Raw genomic sequence first — 18,606 nt, 5'->3', positions numbered from 1 at the left:
TGCTTATGTTCTTAGAAGCTTTGAGTTCTGAGCTGCTTTCTAAACTTCGAGCAGCTTTTCTTGATGGGACAGTTCCAGAGCCAAGCACCCAGATAGTGGCTAGCACAGAGAATGTCCATAGCAGGTGTGTGGCTAGCTGGCAGGTGGCACCATCCTCACCCCAAGGGGAAGGAGGCCTCTCTGCTGGAGCCATCCGTGGCCTGTGCTGCCTGAGCTGGAGGCAGCATTCACCTGGTGGGTTTCTCCCAGTGGTCTAGAGGCTTTGGTTTGGCTCTTTATATTTGACTGCTGTTTCCTCATCTTAGTGACTATGATTTAAATCATGTTTTCTCCTAAGAATGATTTTGGGGTTCTCCAGCCAAAGACTTAAACTTTGGTTCCAGATGTCCAAGAAATGTTTATTATCATTTTAAATGTTTTATCTTTTTACAGTATGATTCCTGCCAAATACCTTCAGGAAGGGGCTGAGATCTCCAGTCCTGCAGTGGAAAGATTGATCAGTTCGCTGTTGGGAACATGTGATTTGGAAGAGGTAAGGGGCACAGCTGTAGGCATCGTGGGGGCGAGGTGGGGAGCAGAGCTGCAGAGCCCTCCAGCCCCGCCCTTTTAGTTTCAGACCTGTCTGGTGCGGCACTGCAAGCATGCGTTTGGCTGTGCGCTGGTGCACACCTCTGGCTGGAAAGTGGTCTATTCCGGGGACACCATGCCCTGCGAGGCTCTGGTCCAGATGGGTGAGTAGGGGAAGAAGCAAGCCACCCTCAGGTTGCTCTGGGGTTTGTGTAGCTGGAGGTGAATGCAGGTGAGCTTGCAGGGAAACGTCAGCACGGGCAGGAAACTCAGGTCCCCACCGTCAGAGTCTCTGGTTGTCATCCTAATAGGCAGACCCAGGGCCAGGGGAGTTGAGTGTTGAGACCAGGAAACAGCACGTGACTGAGGCTATGTGCTGCTCTCGCAGAGAACTCTGCCCTGATCCTTGTGCTGCTTCTCCAGGGAAAGATGCCACCCTCTTGATACATGAAGCCACCCTGGAAGATGGTTTGGAAGAGGAAGCAGTGGAAAAGACACACAGGTAGCAAAGGCCGGTCAGTCCTTGTCGCCCACATCCTCTCCCTCCCCCCTACGTGACACTGAGCAGCCGTCGTTTGTCTCCACTGATGTGGGGCTGCCCTGCTTCCTATCAAGGGCTATGGGGGCTTCCTTGACCTGTGGCAGTGCTCACAGGCCCTTGGCCTTTATTTTTGCGGAATTTTCTAGGCAAGGTTCTAGAGTGAGGCACAGTTTTTTGGAAGCATTTAGAAATCGGCTGAATAAACTATAAGCCACGTCACGGAATTGCCAGGGGAAGGTGGGGGCTGGGGGACTGAATTTTTGGCTGTTAATTTCAACAAAGGAATGCATTACCCCAGGTGGGCCCTGTGCTTTCTCTTGGGTGTCCTCATGGACAGATTTGGCAGCCAGCACAGAGGGTGGGCTTCATTCAGGGGTGTGTATGAGGGCTCTGGCCCTCAGGGGAGATTGTGCTGGCTACGGAGGTGCCTGTTAAGAAAACCCACCGGCTTCCCCAGGTGCCCTGGCAGTTGATGACCAGGGTCTGTGCCACTGTCTGCTTTGCAGTCTTGCAATTGGGTTCAACTTCAGTCTGCTCTGTCCTTCACCTGCAGCACGACGTCCCAAGCCATCAACGTGGGGATGCGGATGAACGCGGAGTTCATCATGCTGAACCACTTCAGCCAGCGCTACGCCAAGGTCCCCCTCTTCAGCCCCAACTTCAACGACAAAGTGGGAATTGCCTTTGACCACATGAAGGTCTGTATGTCACGTGGACAGCACAGGGCAGGGACGGGGCAGGGAGACGGGACTCTACACACTGAGTAGGACGGTCAGCTGGAGTTTGCTTTCTTGTTTGGGGCCACTGTGGGAAAAGGGTATCTACCCATCACTAACCAGGTCGAACCACGCTGGGTTTGCTGGTGAGACCCACCTCCTGCAGGGGCCAACTAGTCTTCAGTCTCAGTTCACTGGAAATTTCTGAGAATCCTTTTAGGCCTGGACTGCTCACAGTCATGGCATTTGAGCCTCAGCACAGACCTGTGAGACAGGTGGTTGCCTCTTGTGAGTGGGAAAGCCAGGCCTGACCCTTGGCCTTCCGGAATGAAGGGGCAGGGCCCGAGCCAGGCCTCGTTTTTCAGGAGCTTGATTTTGAGAGCATCTGGACTGCTCTCCCTTCCCTCTCCGGAGGCCCTTAGCCAGGCCTGGGAGCCTCTGCCCCTTTAGAGGGCTCCCTCCATGCCATTCTTTTTTTCCATTTCAGCTGCGGCCCGTTGGCTTGTGCCAAGGAAGGGGCGTTGGCGCTGCTGTGTGAGCACACGATTGCATCCCTCCCAGCTCCTGTCCCCCACCCCTGCCCCTCTGAGACATGTCCTTCTACTGTGTCTTCTAGGTCTGCTTTGGAGACTTTCCAACAATGCCCAAGCTGATTCCCCCACTGAAAGCCCTGTTTGCTGGCGAGATCGAGGAGATGGAGGAGCGCAGGGAGAGGCGGGAGCTGCGGCAGGTACGGGCGGCCCTCCTGTCCAGGGAGCTGGCAGGCGGCCTGGAGGACGGGGAGCCTCAGCAGAAACGGGCCCACACAGAGGAGCCACAGGCCAAGAAAGTCAGAGCCCAGTGAAGATCTGGGAGACCCTGAACTCTGAAGGCTGTGTGTCTTCTGCCCCACGCACGCACACCCGTATCTGCCCTCCTTGCTGATAGAAGCTGAAGAGCACGGTCCCCCAGGAGGCAGCTCAGGATAGGTAGTATGGAGCTGTGCTGAGGCTTGGGCTCCCAGATAAGCGCTAGTCTGTAGACGCCTCTTAGGACTGGTGCCTGGCACAGCTGCGGGACAGGAGGCTGCCACATGCAAGCAAGCAGATGAACTAATTTCATTTCAAGGCAGTTTTTAAAGAAGTCATGGAAACAGACGACAGCACCTTTCCTCTAATCCAGAAAAGTGATTCCCTGCACACCAGAGACAAGCAGAGTAACAGGATCACTGGGTCTAAGTGTCCGAGACTCAACGAAAATAGTATTTCAGCTGCAATAAAGATTGAGTTTGCAATTGTGAGTTCTTTTGCTTCCTCCTACTGCTGCTACAGAGCAGGATCTGCTGTGCTCCACCTTGGAGAAGGCTCTCTGCTGTAGTGTGGCAGCTGCCTGGTACCCGAGTGGCTTGGAAGTCAGCTCCCATCATAGTGAGCACCTCTGGAACCTGTCCTCAGAGAGCCACCCTTATTCGCCAAGTAAGTCTTTTTGACAGAACTCGAGCTGTGCCAGCTCACAGCAGGGCATGCTTTCCCTGTCAATCAGTGAGAGCCTGGCCGGGCTGGTGTAATTGGTCAGGGAAATGCAAGTCTTCTGGTTGTTCTGGGTAAAAGTGGAGACAATAGATTTGCTGTGTTGCTTCCATACTGAGAGTGAGGATCACTTTGCCCATGAAGGTGTTGAGAACTGGCACATGGGGCTGGTTTCCATTGACCGTGCAGGATTTACAGACGCGGATTAGTGTTTGACAAATGGAGAGCATTTTCCAAGTCGAATCTAGTATTTATTGTGTATATTCCCTACCCAGGAGAATGTGAAAAGAGCTTTAAAAACTCAAATGACAAACGAGAGATCAACCAGGGACCTGGCTTTACACAGGTGGTGACCTTCCTTCAGGCTCCATCCAGGCGCGCATTTGAGATTGACAGCCATGTCCCCGCAGGTTTATTAAAGCAAGAACAGATGCCAAGCTCAGGGATAATAAATCTATTTTAATAACATTACTTTTGACAACGATTTGTACATGTATTTAAAGATAACTTTCAACCCCCACCCTTACCCCAGACTCCCATTACAAATTGAGGCATGAACTGCCCTTGCCAGGAAGTGAGCAAAGCTGTGACATCAAAAGTCTGCACATCCCACTCTCAGAGGAGGGTGACTTTACACTGTGTTGGGAAAAATAACTAAGCATTTAAATTTTTCATTGTACACCTGTACATCGGTTTAGATTGAATGGCTCAAATTAAACAAATATAGAGAGATTTCATATATACAAATATTATATCATGTATAGGTATATTATATCTATTTTAAAAGGATAAAATTTTAAACTTTGACTTCGCATGCATGGCCCAAATCTTCTCTCACTCCCCTAATCCCCAAGTGTGAGGAGGCTACCCGGTGCCCTCCCGGCCCTCGTCCCCATGACCAGATGGGACTTCATGAGAAGGGATGAGCGGCTGACGCTGGTGAGCAAAGCAGGCTACACCGCAGGCCGAGCCCGTGGGCCGGTGTCTCCGTGGCTGGTTTCACTTTTCCTCCACATGCTTTGGGTAACATAATTATTGCTATTCAGTTTGAACCTCCAGAAAGAAGAGACAGGCTCCAGGACCCCACAGACTAGTGAGCTGGGTGCCTTTAGGTACCTAGAGGGGTAAAATTACTCTCATATAGCCAATATATTTGGGGACATGGAGGCCACCTTTGGGCCCTCCCGACACTGTCAGGCTTGTTTTATAGATTCAGAAATATAAAATGATATAGGAGCTTTCAGTCACACAGTGGAAAAAGGAAAACAACTGTTTTGTTAGGAAGTGAAACATTTTTGTTTTCAGCCATTTAGAGCCCACTGATGGGGGCGGCCTGAAGGGTTTTCCAGTGGCAAGCCCTCCCCCGAGTAGCTGGCAAAGGTCAGTGCCCCAGGACTGCTAGAATCCCAGACCTGGTCCAGTTGTGGGTGAGAGGGGCCCTGCCGTCCTGCCTCCTTTCTGTGGCCATTAAACTGATCCTGCAAGACCTGACATGAGCCGTCCAAGGAAAAGGTAGCAGCCCTCGGCTCTAACCAGGCAAAGTGAGCCTCTCCCACACCACCCCGACCCTGCAAAAGATGTTCCTGACCAGCCTTGGATGGACAGGTGGGTGTTGCTTGGCATGGAGGCTGAAAGTGGATCAAAAGAGGCACAAAGTCAAAAGGCAAAGGTCAAACAAAAGGCCGAAGTCACCACCCGAAAGGAACAAACAAAACCTGCACCACCAGCATCACCACACGGACTGGAGATCACAATTTTCTGCCAGATTCCAACCTCGTGTTGGCAGTGGCAGGGAAAGAGCCAGCAGAGAACACTTGGCAAGCTCACGGACGCTGCTCCTGGCGGCGTTCCTAGGGCCCGTGATGTATGTACACGAGAGGCAGGATGGGCGGTACCATGTCAGAGGGCGGTGCTCTCAGACTCCTCCTCCGAGTCCCTCTTGTCAGTCACTGAGTGTCGCCGCATGTGCTCCAGGGGACTCAGGCGGAGCGTCGACCCAAGCTCTATGTGGATCGAGGGAATATCAAAGTGGACAAGATCTGGAAGGTGGCAGAGAGAGAGGTGGTTGAAAGGAGGCTTCCCGGCAAATGAGAACCTAGTTGCAGGCAAGCCTTAGGAAGCAGGGGTGGTGCTACTCTAGGGATAGATGATTTGGAGGTTGGTTGAAGCATTTTGTTGCACAATCAGGTTGTGCTCATGCTTGCTTTGCTTCTACCCCGTAAGTTCGTAGAACCAAAGCACCCAAGATATGCCGCCGTGGTTCAGAGAGAAAGGCCAGAACAGCGCTTCCCTGCCAAGCCACAGGGTCCTTTATTCTTGATGAGAAGGATGCTGAGTAGGTCTCAATGACATCTTTTTGGGGATCTATGTCAGACTGCATTTCATTCCCCAGAATCTGCAGGGACAGGGCATGGGACAGTGGACCCCTTTCTCCTCTCAAGCCTGTGAGAGAATGGGGGAACCCTGAGCCAGTGTCCTCACTCTAAGAAACAGCTGCATTTTGGATGGCTGACATGGGTGGAGTAGAAGGTCTCCCTCAGGACCCTGGTTGTCATTGGTGCCAGCTGTCCCTGACTGCAGGAAAACTCCCACCTCTGGTTACATCCTTATTAGGAGCATTAAAAGGTCATTTTTCCCGGCAAGATGAACTGCAGAAATGTACTTGAAATAACAGCTCAGTGTCTGGACATCTGTGAGTCGGCAAAGACGACAGAAGTCCTTAGACTGGCAGCTGAGTGGACACACAGCCTGTTTACCACACCACATTAAAAATGGCCTTGCTGCTGCAGCCACCGCCCTGGGGGGACACTGACGAGGCTGTGCTTGCTGACTCCTCCAGGATGTGCTACAGCCAGAGAGCCAAAGAACCACAGATCCCCTGGGTCCTTCACTCTCGTCATGCTGTCCCCCTCCTTCACCTGCTTAGTTTTGTTTTTTGTTTTTTTTTGAGATGGAGTTTTCGCTTTTGTCACACAGACTGGAGTGCAATGGCACAATCTCGGCTCACTGCAATCTCCGCCTCCTGGGTTCAAGCGATTCTCCCGAGTAGCTGGGATTACAGGCACCCGCCACCACGCCTGGCTAATTTTTTTTTTTTTTTTTTTGTATTTTTAGTAGAGATTGGGTTTCACCATGTTAGTCAGGCTGGTCTCGAACTCCTGACCTCAGGTGATTCACCCACTTCAGCCTCCCAAAGTTTTGGGATTACAGGCGTGAGCCACCACGCCCGGCCTGCCTGCTTAGTTTCTGGCCCTCACTTAGCTTTGCAAGGCTAGGAGCAGCACTCCAGGAGGCAAAGGAAGGGAACGCATGTTCAGACTGAGGAATACCATACTAAGTGTACAGACATACATTTGGACACTGTCCTGAAAGACATCATACAAACATGGAAGCTCTGGGACAAAGGTCCTCCCTTGCCCCAACCCCCAGGCAGCCCTCACGTCCTTCCAGTCTTTGTTTTGCTGCCTGATGGAGAAGCAGAGATTTGGGGCGTGGGACTGGAGGAATAGCCAGTGCCACTTGTTCCTCTGAAGCAGGTGGCCTCAGACCCACCTCTGCCCTTCCCCGGCTGCTTGGGTCATGTCTCCACACAGGTGTGAGGCTGAGTGGCCCGGGGCCCACCTCACTGTGCAGGGTTCACTATCAGGTAAGGGCACAAGCTCCCCTGCTTCGATTCAAAAATCCCAAATGTGTCAGGCAGGAAGAGCGTGACCTTGGGCAAGTTTCCTACCTTCCCTGTGCCTCAGCAGTCAAATGGGAATAATACAGGGCGGTGATGAATTTAGACAGGCCCAGAACAAGCACTTGTGTGAGCTGTCATACCTTTATCCTTGCTGCTCCCTTAAAGACACCCCCAAGGGAGGAGTCACTATGCAAGGGAATGGGATTCAGGGGCAGAAGCCCTCATCAGCATTCCTGGGAAAAGGGACATGGTGGCTGCTTGTCTCCAGGACAGTCGGGAAGCACCTGCCAGAAGACCTGTCAGTGGTGCCTGCCTCTCGGTAGTCTCTGCTGGACCATGGGCCGAATCAGGGAGAAGACCTGGTTTACTTTGGCCACCCCTACTTACTGAGGCAAATACACCAAAGTCCTTCTGGCTTCCTTCATGCCCTTCCCTCAGTTATGCTTTGAGCATTTACTCTTTAAAGGAGGAGGAAACCAAACAGATACTGATATAAATGCTCCCCCCAATTTTATTGAGTTGGATAGAAAGGATCTGTCTGGCCACATCCACATCCCCTCCCCCATGAGGGAGAAGGGGAGCGGGATGAGCTCTGATACGGATTCTTCAGGATTTGCCTGCAGTCTCGGCCTGGAGGAAGCCAGACGTTAGGATCTAAGTCTGGAAGGGGAGATCTGCTGGTGCAAACCCAGGGCCACAGAAAATGGGGTCCAAGCTGTGGTGTGGACCTTGTGCTGGGCTGCACCTGGTATGACCTCCCCTCAGGATGCCTTCCTAAACAAAGGTGAGCAGGTGCATGTCCCCCAGGGTGCCAGGCACCAAGCATCTCCAGCACAAAAGTCTCATACGAAGAACAGATCTGTTACAGCTCCATGGTCTAAGCCTGAGGGAGAGCAGAGGAGGAGGAGCTGCAGATGTGATTCTAGTGAAAGAGAAGGTGGGGAAAAGGGGCTGGCTGGGTTCTCCCCCAGCTCCTCCTAATGAAAAGAAAGAAAAGGAGGCCAGGGATGCCCCAAAGCCAAATAAGCTCATGGATCAAACTCATCCTTGCTGAGGCCGGGAAGGCTGGAGAGTGAAGCTGCCATGCAAATGGTCTGAGCCACATGCAGAGAGGAGGAGCAGAGGGGAGGAGCGGGCAGCTGGCCTGGCTAGCTAGCGGGGTGGAGGGGCGAGGCCGGGGCCAGCTTACCCTGAAAAGCCCCCTCACACGTATCCAAAACTGCGCCACTCATGTCACACAGCTGCAAGAACACAATGATAGGATTCGGAGAAAGGAATCAACACGACAAAACATGAACGTCACAAAAAAAAAAAAAAAAAAGCTATGCCAATATCACAGTCCCAGACGGGCCACATCAAACCATGATGGATTCTACACTGGCTCAGAGACCTGAACGTATGGGACGAAACAACAGTCTGCTGCCAAAAGGACATTAAAATAGGGTCCGCACAGGGCGAGGGACATTATGAATCCTGAAGGTCAGGAGTTCTTAAACCTGCTAGATGGAACGTGAACCGCTCTGCTTCTCAGAGTCCTGGGGGTGCTGGCCTCCAGGCCCTCTGTTGCCCACTTTTGTTCCCCAATTTCTCCTCCCTTTCTGCTCTTTTCTGCTTCTCCATTGATATCTTCTGCTCTTTTTTTTTTTTTTTTTTTTTTGAGATGGAGTCTCGCTCTGTTGCCAGGCTGGAATGCAGTGGCACAATCTCGGCTCCACCTCCCAGGTTCAAGCAATTCTCCTGCCTCAGCCTCCTGAGTAGCTGGGACTAGTGGCATGTGCCACCACGCCCAACTAATTCTCCTCGGCCTCCCAAAGTGCTGGGATTACAGGCGTGAGCCACCGTGCCCGGCCATCTTCTGCTCATTCTATTCCATGTTATTGACACTACCTTGTGTCCCTTCCCTGGGGTAGCTGGAAGAGACAGCAGATGTGACACATTGGGAGGAACAGCCCTGGAGACCTGGCTCGGGTGACCTTCAGCTCCTCCGCAGCTGTGACCTTCCCCGAGGGCAGCAAGCCTGTGCCCTCCCATCATGGGCTCCTTCAGGAGACAACGCCTGAGCACCAAGACCCACCAAGATGGGAGTGGTGCTCACTGCATTTTCCAGGGAGAAATTTGCTTAATTTTTAATAAGCCTCAGGGTAGATGACAGCAGCTGTACCTTCAATATTAATCACATCCAAAAATAAATAAGCCAAATCACCAGATGGCTCTTCCCCGTAATATTTAAATCTGACCCAGTACAAACACTTGCAAATTGGACTAGCCTTTTCAAAGGCAGCACAGAGCTGAACCCCACAGGGTCACTGCTTCCGTCTAATCACGGAAGAAATAAATCACTCTTTCGGAGAAGGACATGGAGGGAAAAATGCATTATCACAAAAAGTCCCAGTGCATCCTAGGACAGCACTGTTATTTGAAATGGGTGAGTGGGTATGTGTGTGTGTGGTGTGTGGTGTGTGTGTGTGTGTTCCAACCCAAGCTGCCTCACCTTCTGCTACTTGGGACAACACTAGGCACACATATGCTCCAGCTCACCGCCATGCTACTGCACTTTACTAAGTGGGTTGGCTGTAGCCCAAGACACAGCTCAACCCTGTGCTTGTCTCCCTGAACAAGGAAAATGCTCAAATGACTTTAGCAGCCACCACAAATATGCCCCTGACTTTATAATCTTATGTGGTTGAAGTGTCTGGGCAGATGTTCCAAAAACGTCTCGTTCCTTCCAGCCAATGAATGGTTTTGGCTAAACGTGGTGTGTGTTTGTGATTTTGCGCTTACAGATTTTTCTGGGGGAAGAGAGCTCTGTCTTTGTTTCTAAATTTAAATCCAAACTAAATTAAGTCGTTGTGGGTTTGTCCAATTAGCTCCTCAGGGAATTGGTCAGGGAGGGGAGTCTGGGGGAGGGGAACGGAGACATGCATGTTTTTTGAAATTCACCCCTCTCTAAATATCTATCTGGAAGTATAGTTTTCTAGCAAGGCTTATTTTAGTAACAGTGAAAAACATCTTGGGTTCTTAGGCCCTGTTCTCCAGATAAGCATTTATACCTGTCGGTTGCTTGGGCTCTACCCAGGAAATACCTGAGTTTTAATGCTGTTTTGTGATCATAACCAGCTTCCAGCCTCTCCTGAGGCCCCACTCCAAAGGACTCAGTGTCTTCAACCCCCAATAATAAGAGCAAAAACAGAACTCCAGGCTGGTGGGCTTAGACCAAGAGAGATCCCATAAGAAGCCCCCATGTGGGACACGTGGATTCCAGGGTTGCTTTCCATTGGTGGGCTTCTAAGGAGATCTTATGAGCTACCCCTGGTGCCAGCCCAGTCATCTCAAAGCATGCAGGAATGTGTTCACTGGCAGTGACACTAGCAATCCCTCCCCTAGGCACATTTCACTAAAGTTCATAAAAAAAAGTGGGGAGCCTGTGGCTCGGTTACCTGTAGACATGCTTTCCCCAGGGGACATGCCATCTAGCATGGGGGGCTCCGTGGACTGTGGACTAGAGGCCGAGAGGTTTACTGTGGGAGGCTGAGGAGGCGGCAGAGTAGGTCGCTGTCGCGGCTTAGGAGTGGGCCGCGATTTGCTCAAAGTGCTTGTAAAGACAGAAGGAGAGGCCAGGGGAGGAGCTGCAGCTGGGGAGAGCTGGCCCGAGGCCAAGGAGTACCCCTGAGGGTAGCTCAGTCCATAGGGTGATGGGGTGCTGGGCGGGGTGGGGGACAGGCTGACTGGGGATGGCTGGCCAGCGGACTGGTCTGCCACAGCCCCCGGCTGGCCAAAGGGGACCTTGGGTGGAATTGGTGCCAGCTTCTTTGAAACTGAAAGAGAAAACACAACAACAAAACACAAAGTTGTTAAATGAAGCCACTTGTGGGGCCTGTTCACACACCCTTCAGCGTTCAAAGCTGTCCCTACCTCCTGCCCCTCGCCACCCACCCACACCTCCCTGCCCTGCTCCCCGGCCTCTTGCCACATTGAGAGCAGCCAATACAATTTTTAAAAATTAACCGAGAACTGCAAGTTTTCCTATCTTCCCATCTGTTAACTAATTTTTCCTCCTCTTTTCTGGATTCCTGCCCTGATCTACACATGCACACCCAGCCAAACTAGAGAACAAATTTCCCATCCACAGGAGTGGGCTGCCTTCCCAGTGGTGAGAGGTATGGCTGCGGCTCTCTGAGCAAGAGTGAGTCAGTGGGGCAGGGTCCAGCAGAGGATGACTCCAGTTCAATTTGCTGTAATGGACAGAGGAGCCCTGACCCAGGGGCAGGTCCTCGGGATGGAAAACTGACTTGTGGCTGAAGCTGTCCAGTGGCTTCTGGCTCCCGTAACAGTGGTAATGTGAGCAAATCCTCCGGCCGCAGAACCCTTGTTTCTTCATTACTTTATATGCTGTGCCTCAATCCTGCATCCTTGGCTGCTGAGGCTTTCTTCTCATTCTTGTTTCTTTCTAGAATCGTACCCTCTGGTCTAAGCATGTATGGATCGACTGCATTTTTCATTAGTTTTTTTTTTTTTTGGAGACGGAGTCTTGCTTTTGTCACCCAGGCTGGTGTGCAATGGCGTGATCTCCGCTCACCACAACCTCCGACTCCCAGGTTCAAGCAATTCTCCTGCCTCAGCCTCCTGAGTAGCTGGGATTACAGGCGCACGCCACCACGCCTGGCTAATTTTGTGTTTTTAGTAGACACAGGGTTTCTCCATGTTGATCAGGCTGGTCTCGAACTCCCAACCTCAGGTGATCCACCTGCCTCAGCCTCCCAAAGTGCTGGGATTACAGACATGAGCCACCATGCCCGGCCAATCAACTGCATTTTTCAAAGCACATCATTGCCCTGACCTCCTTTGCCTTACCTTCATTTCCCTTTTCCCAATCACCCCATAGAATGACAAATCCATTAAACCTTTAATTGAAAATGAATTGGTAAAGACAATAAATTCAAACATCCAGGAGATGCTTGATGGGCAAATATCTTGAGAGAGTGATCACTAACCTGTTAGGCTTAAGTGAGGACTGGCTGTGTGTGGGTCTGATTCCTTTTTTTTTTTTTTTTTTTTTTTTTTTTGAGACGGAGTCTCACTCTGTCACCCAGGCTGGAGTGCAGTGGCGCGATCTCGGCTCACTGCAAACTCCGCCTCCCAGGTTCACGCCATTCTCCTGCCTCAGCCTCCCAAGTAGCTGGGACTACAGGCGCCCGCCACCACGCCCGGCTAATTTTTTTGTATTTTTAGTAGAGGCGGGGTTTCACCGTGTTAGCCAGGATGGTCTCCATCTCCTGACCTCATGATCCACCTGACTTGGCTTCCCAAAGTGCTGGGATTACAGGCGTGAGCCACGGCGCCCAGCCATGTGTGTGGGTCTGATTCTATAAGAAATTATCTTGTAAGTCCTAAGGGAGAGGTCAGAAGCTCTTCCTTCACCCTGCCCCACCCCTACTCCAAGGAACAAGGTCTGTTAGGAGGACACCTCATGTATTCACTGGGTGTGTCAGTCTGCAGTGTGGACAGAAGGACATGCCCTTCAGAATCCTACCAACGTGGGCTCAAATTTCTATCCTGCCACTTACCCACTGTATTCCCTGGGTCAACTTATTCAAACATCTTCTATGCAATTGGAGGAAAAAGATTTTCTCTGCAGCAGTGTAATAATTAAATAAGATCATGCAAGTCAAGTACTCCATAATCATGACATAATAAAACCACTTAACTTTCCAATTTCACTTTTCAACTCTACTTCCTGAGTACAGAGGAAGTGCTTCCAGCAGCTGCTACTGCAGCTCATGGCAGCCACGTGGTCATGGGTGACAGACGCAGGGGTACCCCTGGGTGAGAAGCAGGTGGAGACCCTAGGGATCAATGCTTGCACATGCCTTCTCACGAAGGAGCTGGGGGACGGAGGATGCATCACCATGTCTGTGATGACATTTACCACTTCCGGTGGTGACAGGAATAGGATGTGAAATTGTAGGCACGCTGTCAAAAGACTGAGGCGTTAAAAAAAAAAAATTTAAAAACAAGACCTGCTAAGTGTGCCATCTGTGGGCATGATGGGGAGTAGAGAAGAAATGTATACCTTTCAAAAGATGGGTCCGAGCTATTGAAGGTCACTTGGGAAAGGGACCTGAGTCACTGTAGGCTACACTGCCTGCAGAGGTCCAATGTGCTGCAAAAACGAAAAGGGTCAACCTGTCACTGGCATTAGGAGGCTGGTTGGCTGCTACAGGAGCCCTGGTTCTCCCACTGCACGAGACAATGACTTAGCCATCACCCCTGTATTGTAGCTGCGGGAAAGTTAAAGGACTCTTTTTTTTTTTTTTCTTTTTCTTTTTTTGGGGACAGAGTTTTGCTTTGCTGCCCAGGCTGGAAGGCAGTGGCACGATCTTGGCTCACCACAACCTCCGCCTCCCAGATTCAAGCAATTCTTGTGCCTCAGCCTCCTGAGTAGCTGGGGTTACAGGTGCCCACCACCATGCCCAGGTGATTTTTTTATATTTTAGTAGAGACAGGTTTCACCATGTTGTCCAGGTTGGTCTCAAACTCCTGAGCTCAGGCAATCTGCCGGTCTCAGCCTCCCAAAATGCTAGGATTACAGGCATGAGCCACTGCGCCCAGCCAGTTAAAGGACTCTAAAACAAAGAGGTGCCCGACTGGGTGTGGTGGCTCACGCCTGTAATCCCAGCAGTTTGGGAGGCAGAGCTGGGCTGATCACCTGAGGTCAGGAGTTTGAGACCAGCCTGGCCAACATGGTGAAATCCCATCTCTACTAAAAATACAAAAATTAGCCGGGCTTGGTGGCAGGCACCTGTAATTCCAGCTACTCGGGAGGCTGAGGCAGGAGAATTGCTTGAACCCAGGAGGCGGAGGTTGCAGTGAGCCGAGATTGTGCCATTGCACTCCAGCCTGGGAGACAAGAGTGAGACTTCGTCTCAAAAATAAAATAAAATAAAAATAACCAAGAATATGGCATCTAGATCAAGGAGAAACCACTGGTGCTGGAGAAATGCTCTGAAATGCTGAAATCTCCCGCTGCCACTTTGGTCCAACTCCTATTCAACCTTCACGATGTCATTTCTGCTGGGCCACCCGTCCTAACTCCTGAGTTAGAAAGCATGCTCCCAGGTGTCCTCACAGTACCCTGAGTGTCTCCCAGCACAGTGCCAACACCTTTGCCTTGTCATTGCCTTCCTCTCTGGAAAGCACAGAGCTCTGTACATAGCAGGATTTAATAAATTTGTGTAGAATGCAGAAGGAATGAGTAGGGATCGAATAAGATCCACGGGCTTGGTGAGGGCAGACGAAGAGAATGAAACTGCCACTGCAGATCGGAACTAAGGGGGCTGGCAAAGGGCCTGTCAAGAAGGAACACATGGATGAGCTACACCCGGGCCCTATTTGACAAATCCAGGAGTTAAAAGCCGCTCCTAGAAGTGCAAGTGGTCTGAATTTAGAACACACAGGATGATGTATTATTTTAGATGAGTGAAAGACTTTGCAAAGAGATGACACAGGTAAGAACAAACCAAAAAGGTTCAGATAAGTACGCTCAGTACAGCTCCCCATTGATGAAATGTAACACGGAGCCTGCCTTTAGCTTTTGGAAGTGATTATCTGAAGAGATAACTGGTCAGTGTGGCCATTCTTGGGCCTGCCAGAGCAGAAGCATTCAGAGCTGAGACTCAGGTACTACAGAAGCTATCCTGACCTCCTCCTGTCACCCTGTACGAGTGATCTAGGGGTAGGCAGCTGTGCAAGGCTGCCTTGGGGGGAAGGAGACTCCTGTAGATGACCCTATACAGCTTTTCAAATGACAGAGGTAGGGCCTGGCAGGTCTCTGGAAAACACACATCATTGTGGACGATGAATTCTGCCCTGGTGGCATCATTTGGTGTATGGGAAGCACTGGCCTCTATACGCCCCTAATGAGCCCACCTGTCAAATGAGTAAACTGAGGAATAATAGAGAAACGATCCCTTTTAACTTCCAAAGCTCTAATGTCCAGCTGGGAATTAGTCACTAAACCACACAGTTTCTCAATATCCAAGTTAACAGAGGAAAACGAGCCTTCAGGGAATGTCATAGCCACCTCCAGCCTGAGACCAAGGAGAAGGGAAGCAGGGCCATACCTTTCCGGAGGGTGTGAGGACTCTGGTCTGCAGGCGGCTGGCTGGGGCTGGGGCTGGCGCCCGGCTGAGCTCCTGGTTGAGCCCCTGGTTGCGTCCCTGCACAGGCCGTGCCCTGGCTGGAGCCTGGACTTCCTTTCTGTGCAGACCCTGGAGAAAGCTCCTTGCTTTTTGTTGTGCTGAAATGAAAGCACATGAGACAGAAGAAAAGCCCTGAACTCAGTGAGCTGCAGCACCAGCCTTGCCGATGGCCGCCCTGTGTGTCCTTCTGGGCCCCGTGCAAGTCTGTCCCAGCTCTGGTCTGTCTCAGCCCCTTCCTAAAGCCTTCGCAGGTGCCTCACGGGGTGACTGTCCTTCCTGGAGCTCTGACGGCCTGGGTTCCACCCCCATCTCTGTGGCACTTGGCACTCACTGCCAACGCCCTTTTCATGCCTCTGCCCTCCTCTCTTCAAGGAGACCGTGAGCAATGTGAGGGCAGGGGCCTGAGCACCTCCACTGTATCCTGCCATCAACCTGGGAATTCTAGAACATTCTCAAACTGGAACACCAAAGTGTTTTTCCTACTGTAGCCAACAGGACTTCTTAGGGCCACTGTGCCCAAAGAGTGCTGATGACACGGACTCCTGCTGCCAAACTTGTGGCCCAGCTCTCCAGCTGTTTGCCCTGAGCCTCCAGCCACCCCCCAGGCAGGAGGGATTCTAGGACTCATCCTCAAACTCAATACCCATTCCAGTGGAGGCTAGAGTGGACAGAAATCCAGGCCATGCCCTTAAATGTGGGCCAGCTTGAGTCCCAGTCCCAGGCTTCAAGAGAGGCGAAGGTCGATGGCAGTGAGGGCTCTGGCCTCTGATCTCTGGAATTGACAACGAGGTACCCTAGGTCACCAGGTTTCCTAAACAGGATTCAACGCTACTGCAAGCCTGTTCCTCAGCCTTCTCCTAAGGACGAAGCACGTATTAGAAGACACCTCACTCCACACCACAGACCAGGGATTTGTCATCCTGACATGCGACGGTAGATATTACTAACTGATCTCCATACTTCCCCCACAGTGTTCTCAATCCTTTCCAAGAAAATACTCCAGGTGGCCTTTAGTGAATCAGGGGAGATGCCCCAGAGTTGGGAGCTATCTGTCATCCTTGCTAGAACCTACCTGGATTCTGATGCCCATAGGTGGGGCATGAAGAGTCTAGGAACCTAAATCCTCTGCAATGGCTGTTTCTATCCCACAAAAGCAGGTGCAACCTGGGCCAGGCATGGTGGCTCATGCCTGTAATCCCAGCATCTTGGGAGGCCAAGGCAGGCGGGTCACCTGAGGTCAGGAGTTTGAGACCAGCCTGGCCAACATGGTGAAACCCCGTCTCCACTAAAAATACAAAAATTAGCCGAGTGTGGTGACACGTGCCTGTAATCCCAGCCATTCGGGAGGCTGAGGCAGGAGGATAGCTTGAACCCGGGAGATGGAGGTTGCAGTAAGCTGAGATTGTGCCACTGTACTCCAGCCTGGGCAACAGAGGGAGACCCTGTCCAAAAAAAAAAAAAAAAAAAGGCAAGCACAGCCTATTTCTTTCCTAAACTGATCTAGAAACTCCAAGTGTTAATTTGGAGAAAAATCCAACAGGAATAGAGCCCTCTCGTCCACTGAGGTGAGAAAGACTGGGAGCAGGGAGCTGGGCCGGAGAAGCCCATAGCGTCAAAGCACAGGTCATTTTCCTCATGCGAAGAAATAAAGGAGAGATCACATTCAATGTGGAGGCACATTCTCTCCCTCTTGGGATGAGTCTTACACGCTATACCTCGTTCCCCAAGGGGCAAAAACCATTTTATTCAGAGGAACCAAAAGAGCAACAATTCATTTCTCTATTCTGTTAATGAAAAACAGAAACAGAAAACCCTTGCCTCACTCAGGCTGGACAAGGACCTCAGGCTCCGGTAACCAGGTACCCGGGCATCAATGCCAATTATCTACCTACCCTTCCCTCTATCTCTGCCGCTATCAAGAGGAAGGCCAATCAAGCAATCAAAAACATCTCATAATCAGCAAACCAAAAAATTGCTTCTTGTGGGTGGGTAGACTCTTCTTCCTTCCTTTGGACACACATCTATCCAAGGAACTAGGAAGACTCTTCTTCTCTTTTTTTTTTTTTTTTTTGAGACAGAGTCTTGCTGTGTTGCCCAGCTGGAGTACAGTGCCATGATCTCAGCTCACTGTAATCTCTGCCTCCCAGGTTCAAGCGATTCTCCTTCCTCAGCCTCCCGAGTAGCTGGGATTAAAGGCATGTGCCACCACACCCAGCTAATTTTTGTATTTTTAGTAGAGATGGGGTTTCACCATGTTGGCCAGGATGGCCTCGATCTCCTGACCTCAGGATCCACCTGCCTCGGCCACCCAAAGTGCTGGGATTGCAGGCGTGAGCTACCACGCCCAGCCCAGACACACTTCCTCCAGCACAAAAACAAGTATTTATCTACTTAGCCTTGTCCTCTCTCTCCAGCATAGGTGCAGCTGACCCAATGGGGAGAGGTGGGGCGTAGACTGGCTATTAGGGGCACTACATGAACGAGGCATGCTTAAGGCACGTTTGAGGACAAGTTAGCTCTGAAGATGCATGACTCACCCCATGAGCTTGGTGCCAAGAAGCAGGAAGGGGAATTTTGGGGTTAGCATTCATGCTAAGCAGTTTGGCAGGATGTGGAGGCAGAGCCTGGCTGGACAGAGCCAGGGAAAGAACTGAAGGTGGGGCCTGGGGTAGGGAGTGGGAGGGTGGGAATCAGTCAGAGGGAAGGAAGGGCCTGCCATCCTCATGGGAGGGGAAGCCAGAACGAGAATCCGGCCACTCGAGGGAACATCATCGGGGCTGCAAACATCCAGGAAACAGAAACAAACAACACAAACAAAAACAATGGAACACCTGTTTGTACTGGGAGAAATCCATGCGGGGAGAGATAAAAAAGTGGTGTAAAACAAAAAACACTAACATCCAAGGAAAAGTTACAAAACCGGTCAGCCCGGGCAAAGGGGAAAGACATTTGGCCATAGAGCAATGTGAGTGACCTTTAAAATAATCTAAACCAGAGGGTGCCATTCCCTGCCCACAAGTAACTCTGCCAGGCCACCCACCGAGAATGTTCCTAGAATGCCTTCAGAGCCTGGGGGAATCCATCTTCAAGGAGCACTTTTTAGAAATATCATTTATATGCCAAATACCATATGGCACTGAGTCCCCTTTCTAAGATGGGAAACTAGGATGAAGCCGATGAGTGTCCAAAAAGGAAGCGGTCCCAGCCCATCTCCCGCCTGTGGGTCCGTTTCCTCCTGGTCGGCCTCACCTGGCCCACCACTCTCAGACTCTGCTTCTCCAATGAACTCACTGTGCCCGCTTCTGCATCTCTCAGGTCCATCTGTGGCCTAGCAAGTGCACAGCCAGGACCCAGCATCCTCTGAGTTGAAGTCATCAACAGCAACCCCTGCATA

General features: G+C 51.2%; 2 protein-coding genes across 12 annotated transcripts in view; one reads left to right on the top strand and one right to left on the bottom strand.

The window, feature by feature from the left end:
• Nucleotides 1–18,606, top strand: part of ELAC2 (elaC ribonuclease Z 2) — a 70,590-nt gene that overhangs the window by 28,653 nt on the left and 23,331 nt on the right. For 3 of the 8 annotated variants that reach the window (XM_032139105.2, XM_058431879.1, XM_058431880.1), the window contains exons 20-26: nucleotides 433–532; nucleotides 611–731; nucleotides 991–1,069; nucleotides 1,662–1,806; nucleotides 2,441–2,554; nucleotides 3,135–3,278; nucleotides 8,925–10,436. In XM_032139105.2, the coding sequence (XP_031994996.1) occupies nucleotides 433–532; nucleotides 611–731; nucleotides 991–1,069; nucleotides 1,662–1,806; nucleotides 2,441–2,554; nucleotides 3,135–3,278; nucleotides 8,925–9,074 (853 nt within the window). In that variant the 3' untranslated portion in view covers nucleotides 9,075–10,436. Of the gene's footprint in view, nucleotides 1–432; nucleotides 533–610; nucleotides 732–990; nucleotides 1,070–1,661; nucleotides 1,807–2,440; nucleotides 3,098–3,134; nucleotides 3,279–3,607; nucleotides 3,801–8,924; nucleotides 10,438–18,606 lie in introns of those variants that run through there. The other 5 variants (XM_058431875.1, XM_058431876.1, XM_058431877.1 and 2 more) reach the window with 5 other exon arrangements.
• Nucleotides 3,772–18,606, bottom strand: part of ARHGAP44 (Rho GTPase activating protein 44) — a 205,530-nt gene continuing 190,695 nt past the window's right edge. For 2 of the 4 annotated variants that reach the window (XM_032139111.2, XM_032139112.2), the window contains 3 exons: nucleotides 15,135–15,310; nucleotides 10,452–10,829; nucleotides 3,772–5,371 (listed from right to left, as the gene is read on the bottom strand). In XM_032139111.2, coding sequence (XP_031995002.1) covers nucleotides 5,232–5,371; nucleotides 10,452–10,829; nucleotides 15,135–15,310 — 694 coding nt within the window. In that variant the 3' untranslated portion in view covers nucleotides 3,772–5,231. Of the gene's footprint in view, nucleotides 5,372–8,203; nucleotides 8,256–10,451; nucleotides 10,830–15,134; nucleotides 15,311–18,606 lie in introns of all 4 variants that reach the window. The other 2 variants (XM_032139114.2, XM_032139117.2) reach the window with 2 other exon arrangements.

Source organism: Hylobates moloch, unplaced genomic scaffold (assembly GCF_009828535.3).
Source record: "Hylobates moloch isolate HMO894 unplaced genomic scaffold, HMol_V3 SCAFFOLD_19, whole genome shotgun sequence".
Taxonomy (NCBI): domain Eukaryota; kingdom Metazoa; phylum Chordata; class Mammalia; order Primates; family Hylobatidae; genus Hylobates; species Hylobates moloch.
The sequence above is the reverse complement of the archived record's forward strand: the minus strand, read 5'-3'. Positions and strand labels throughout refer to the sequence as shown.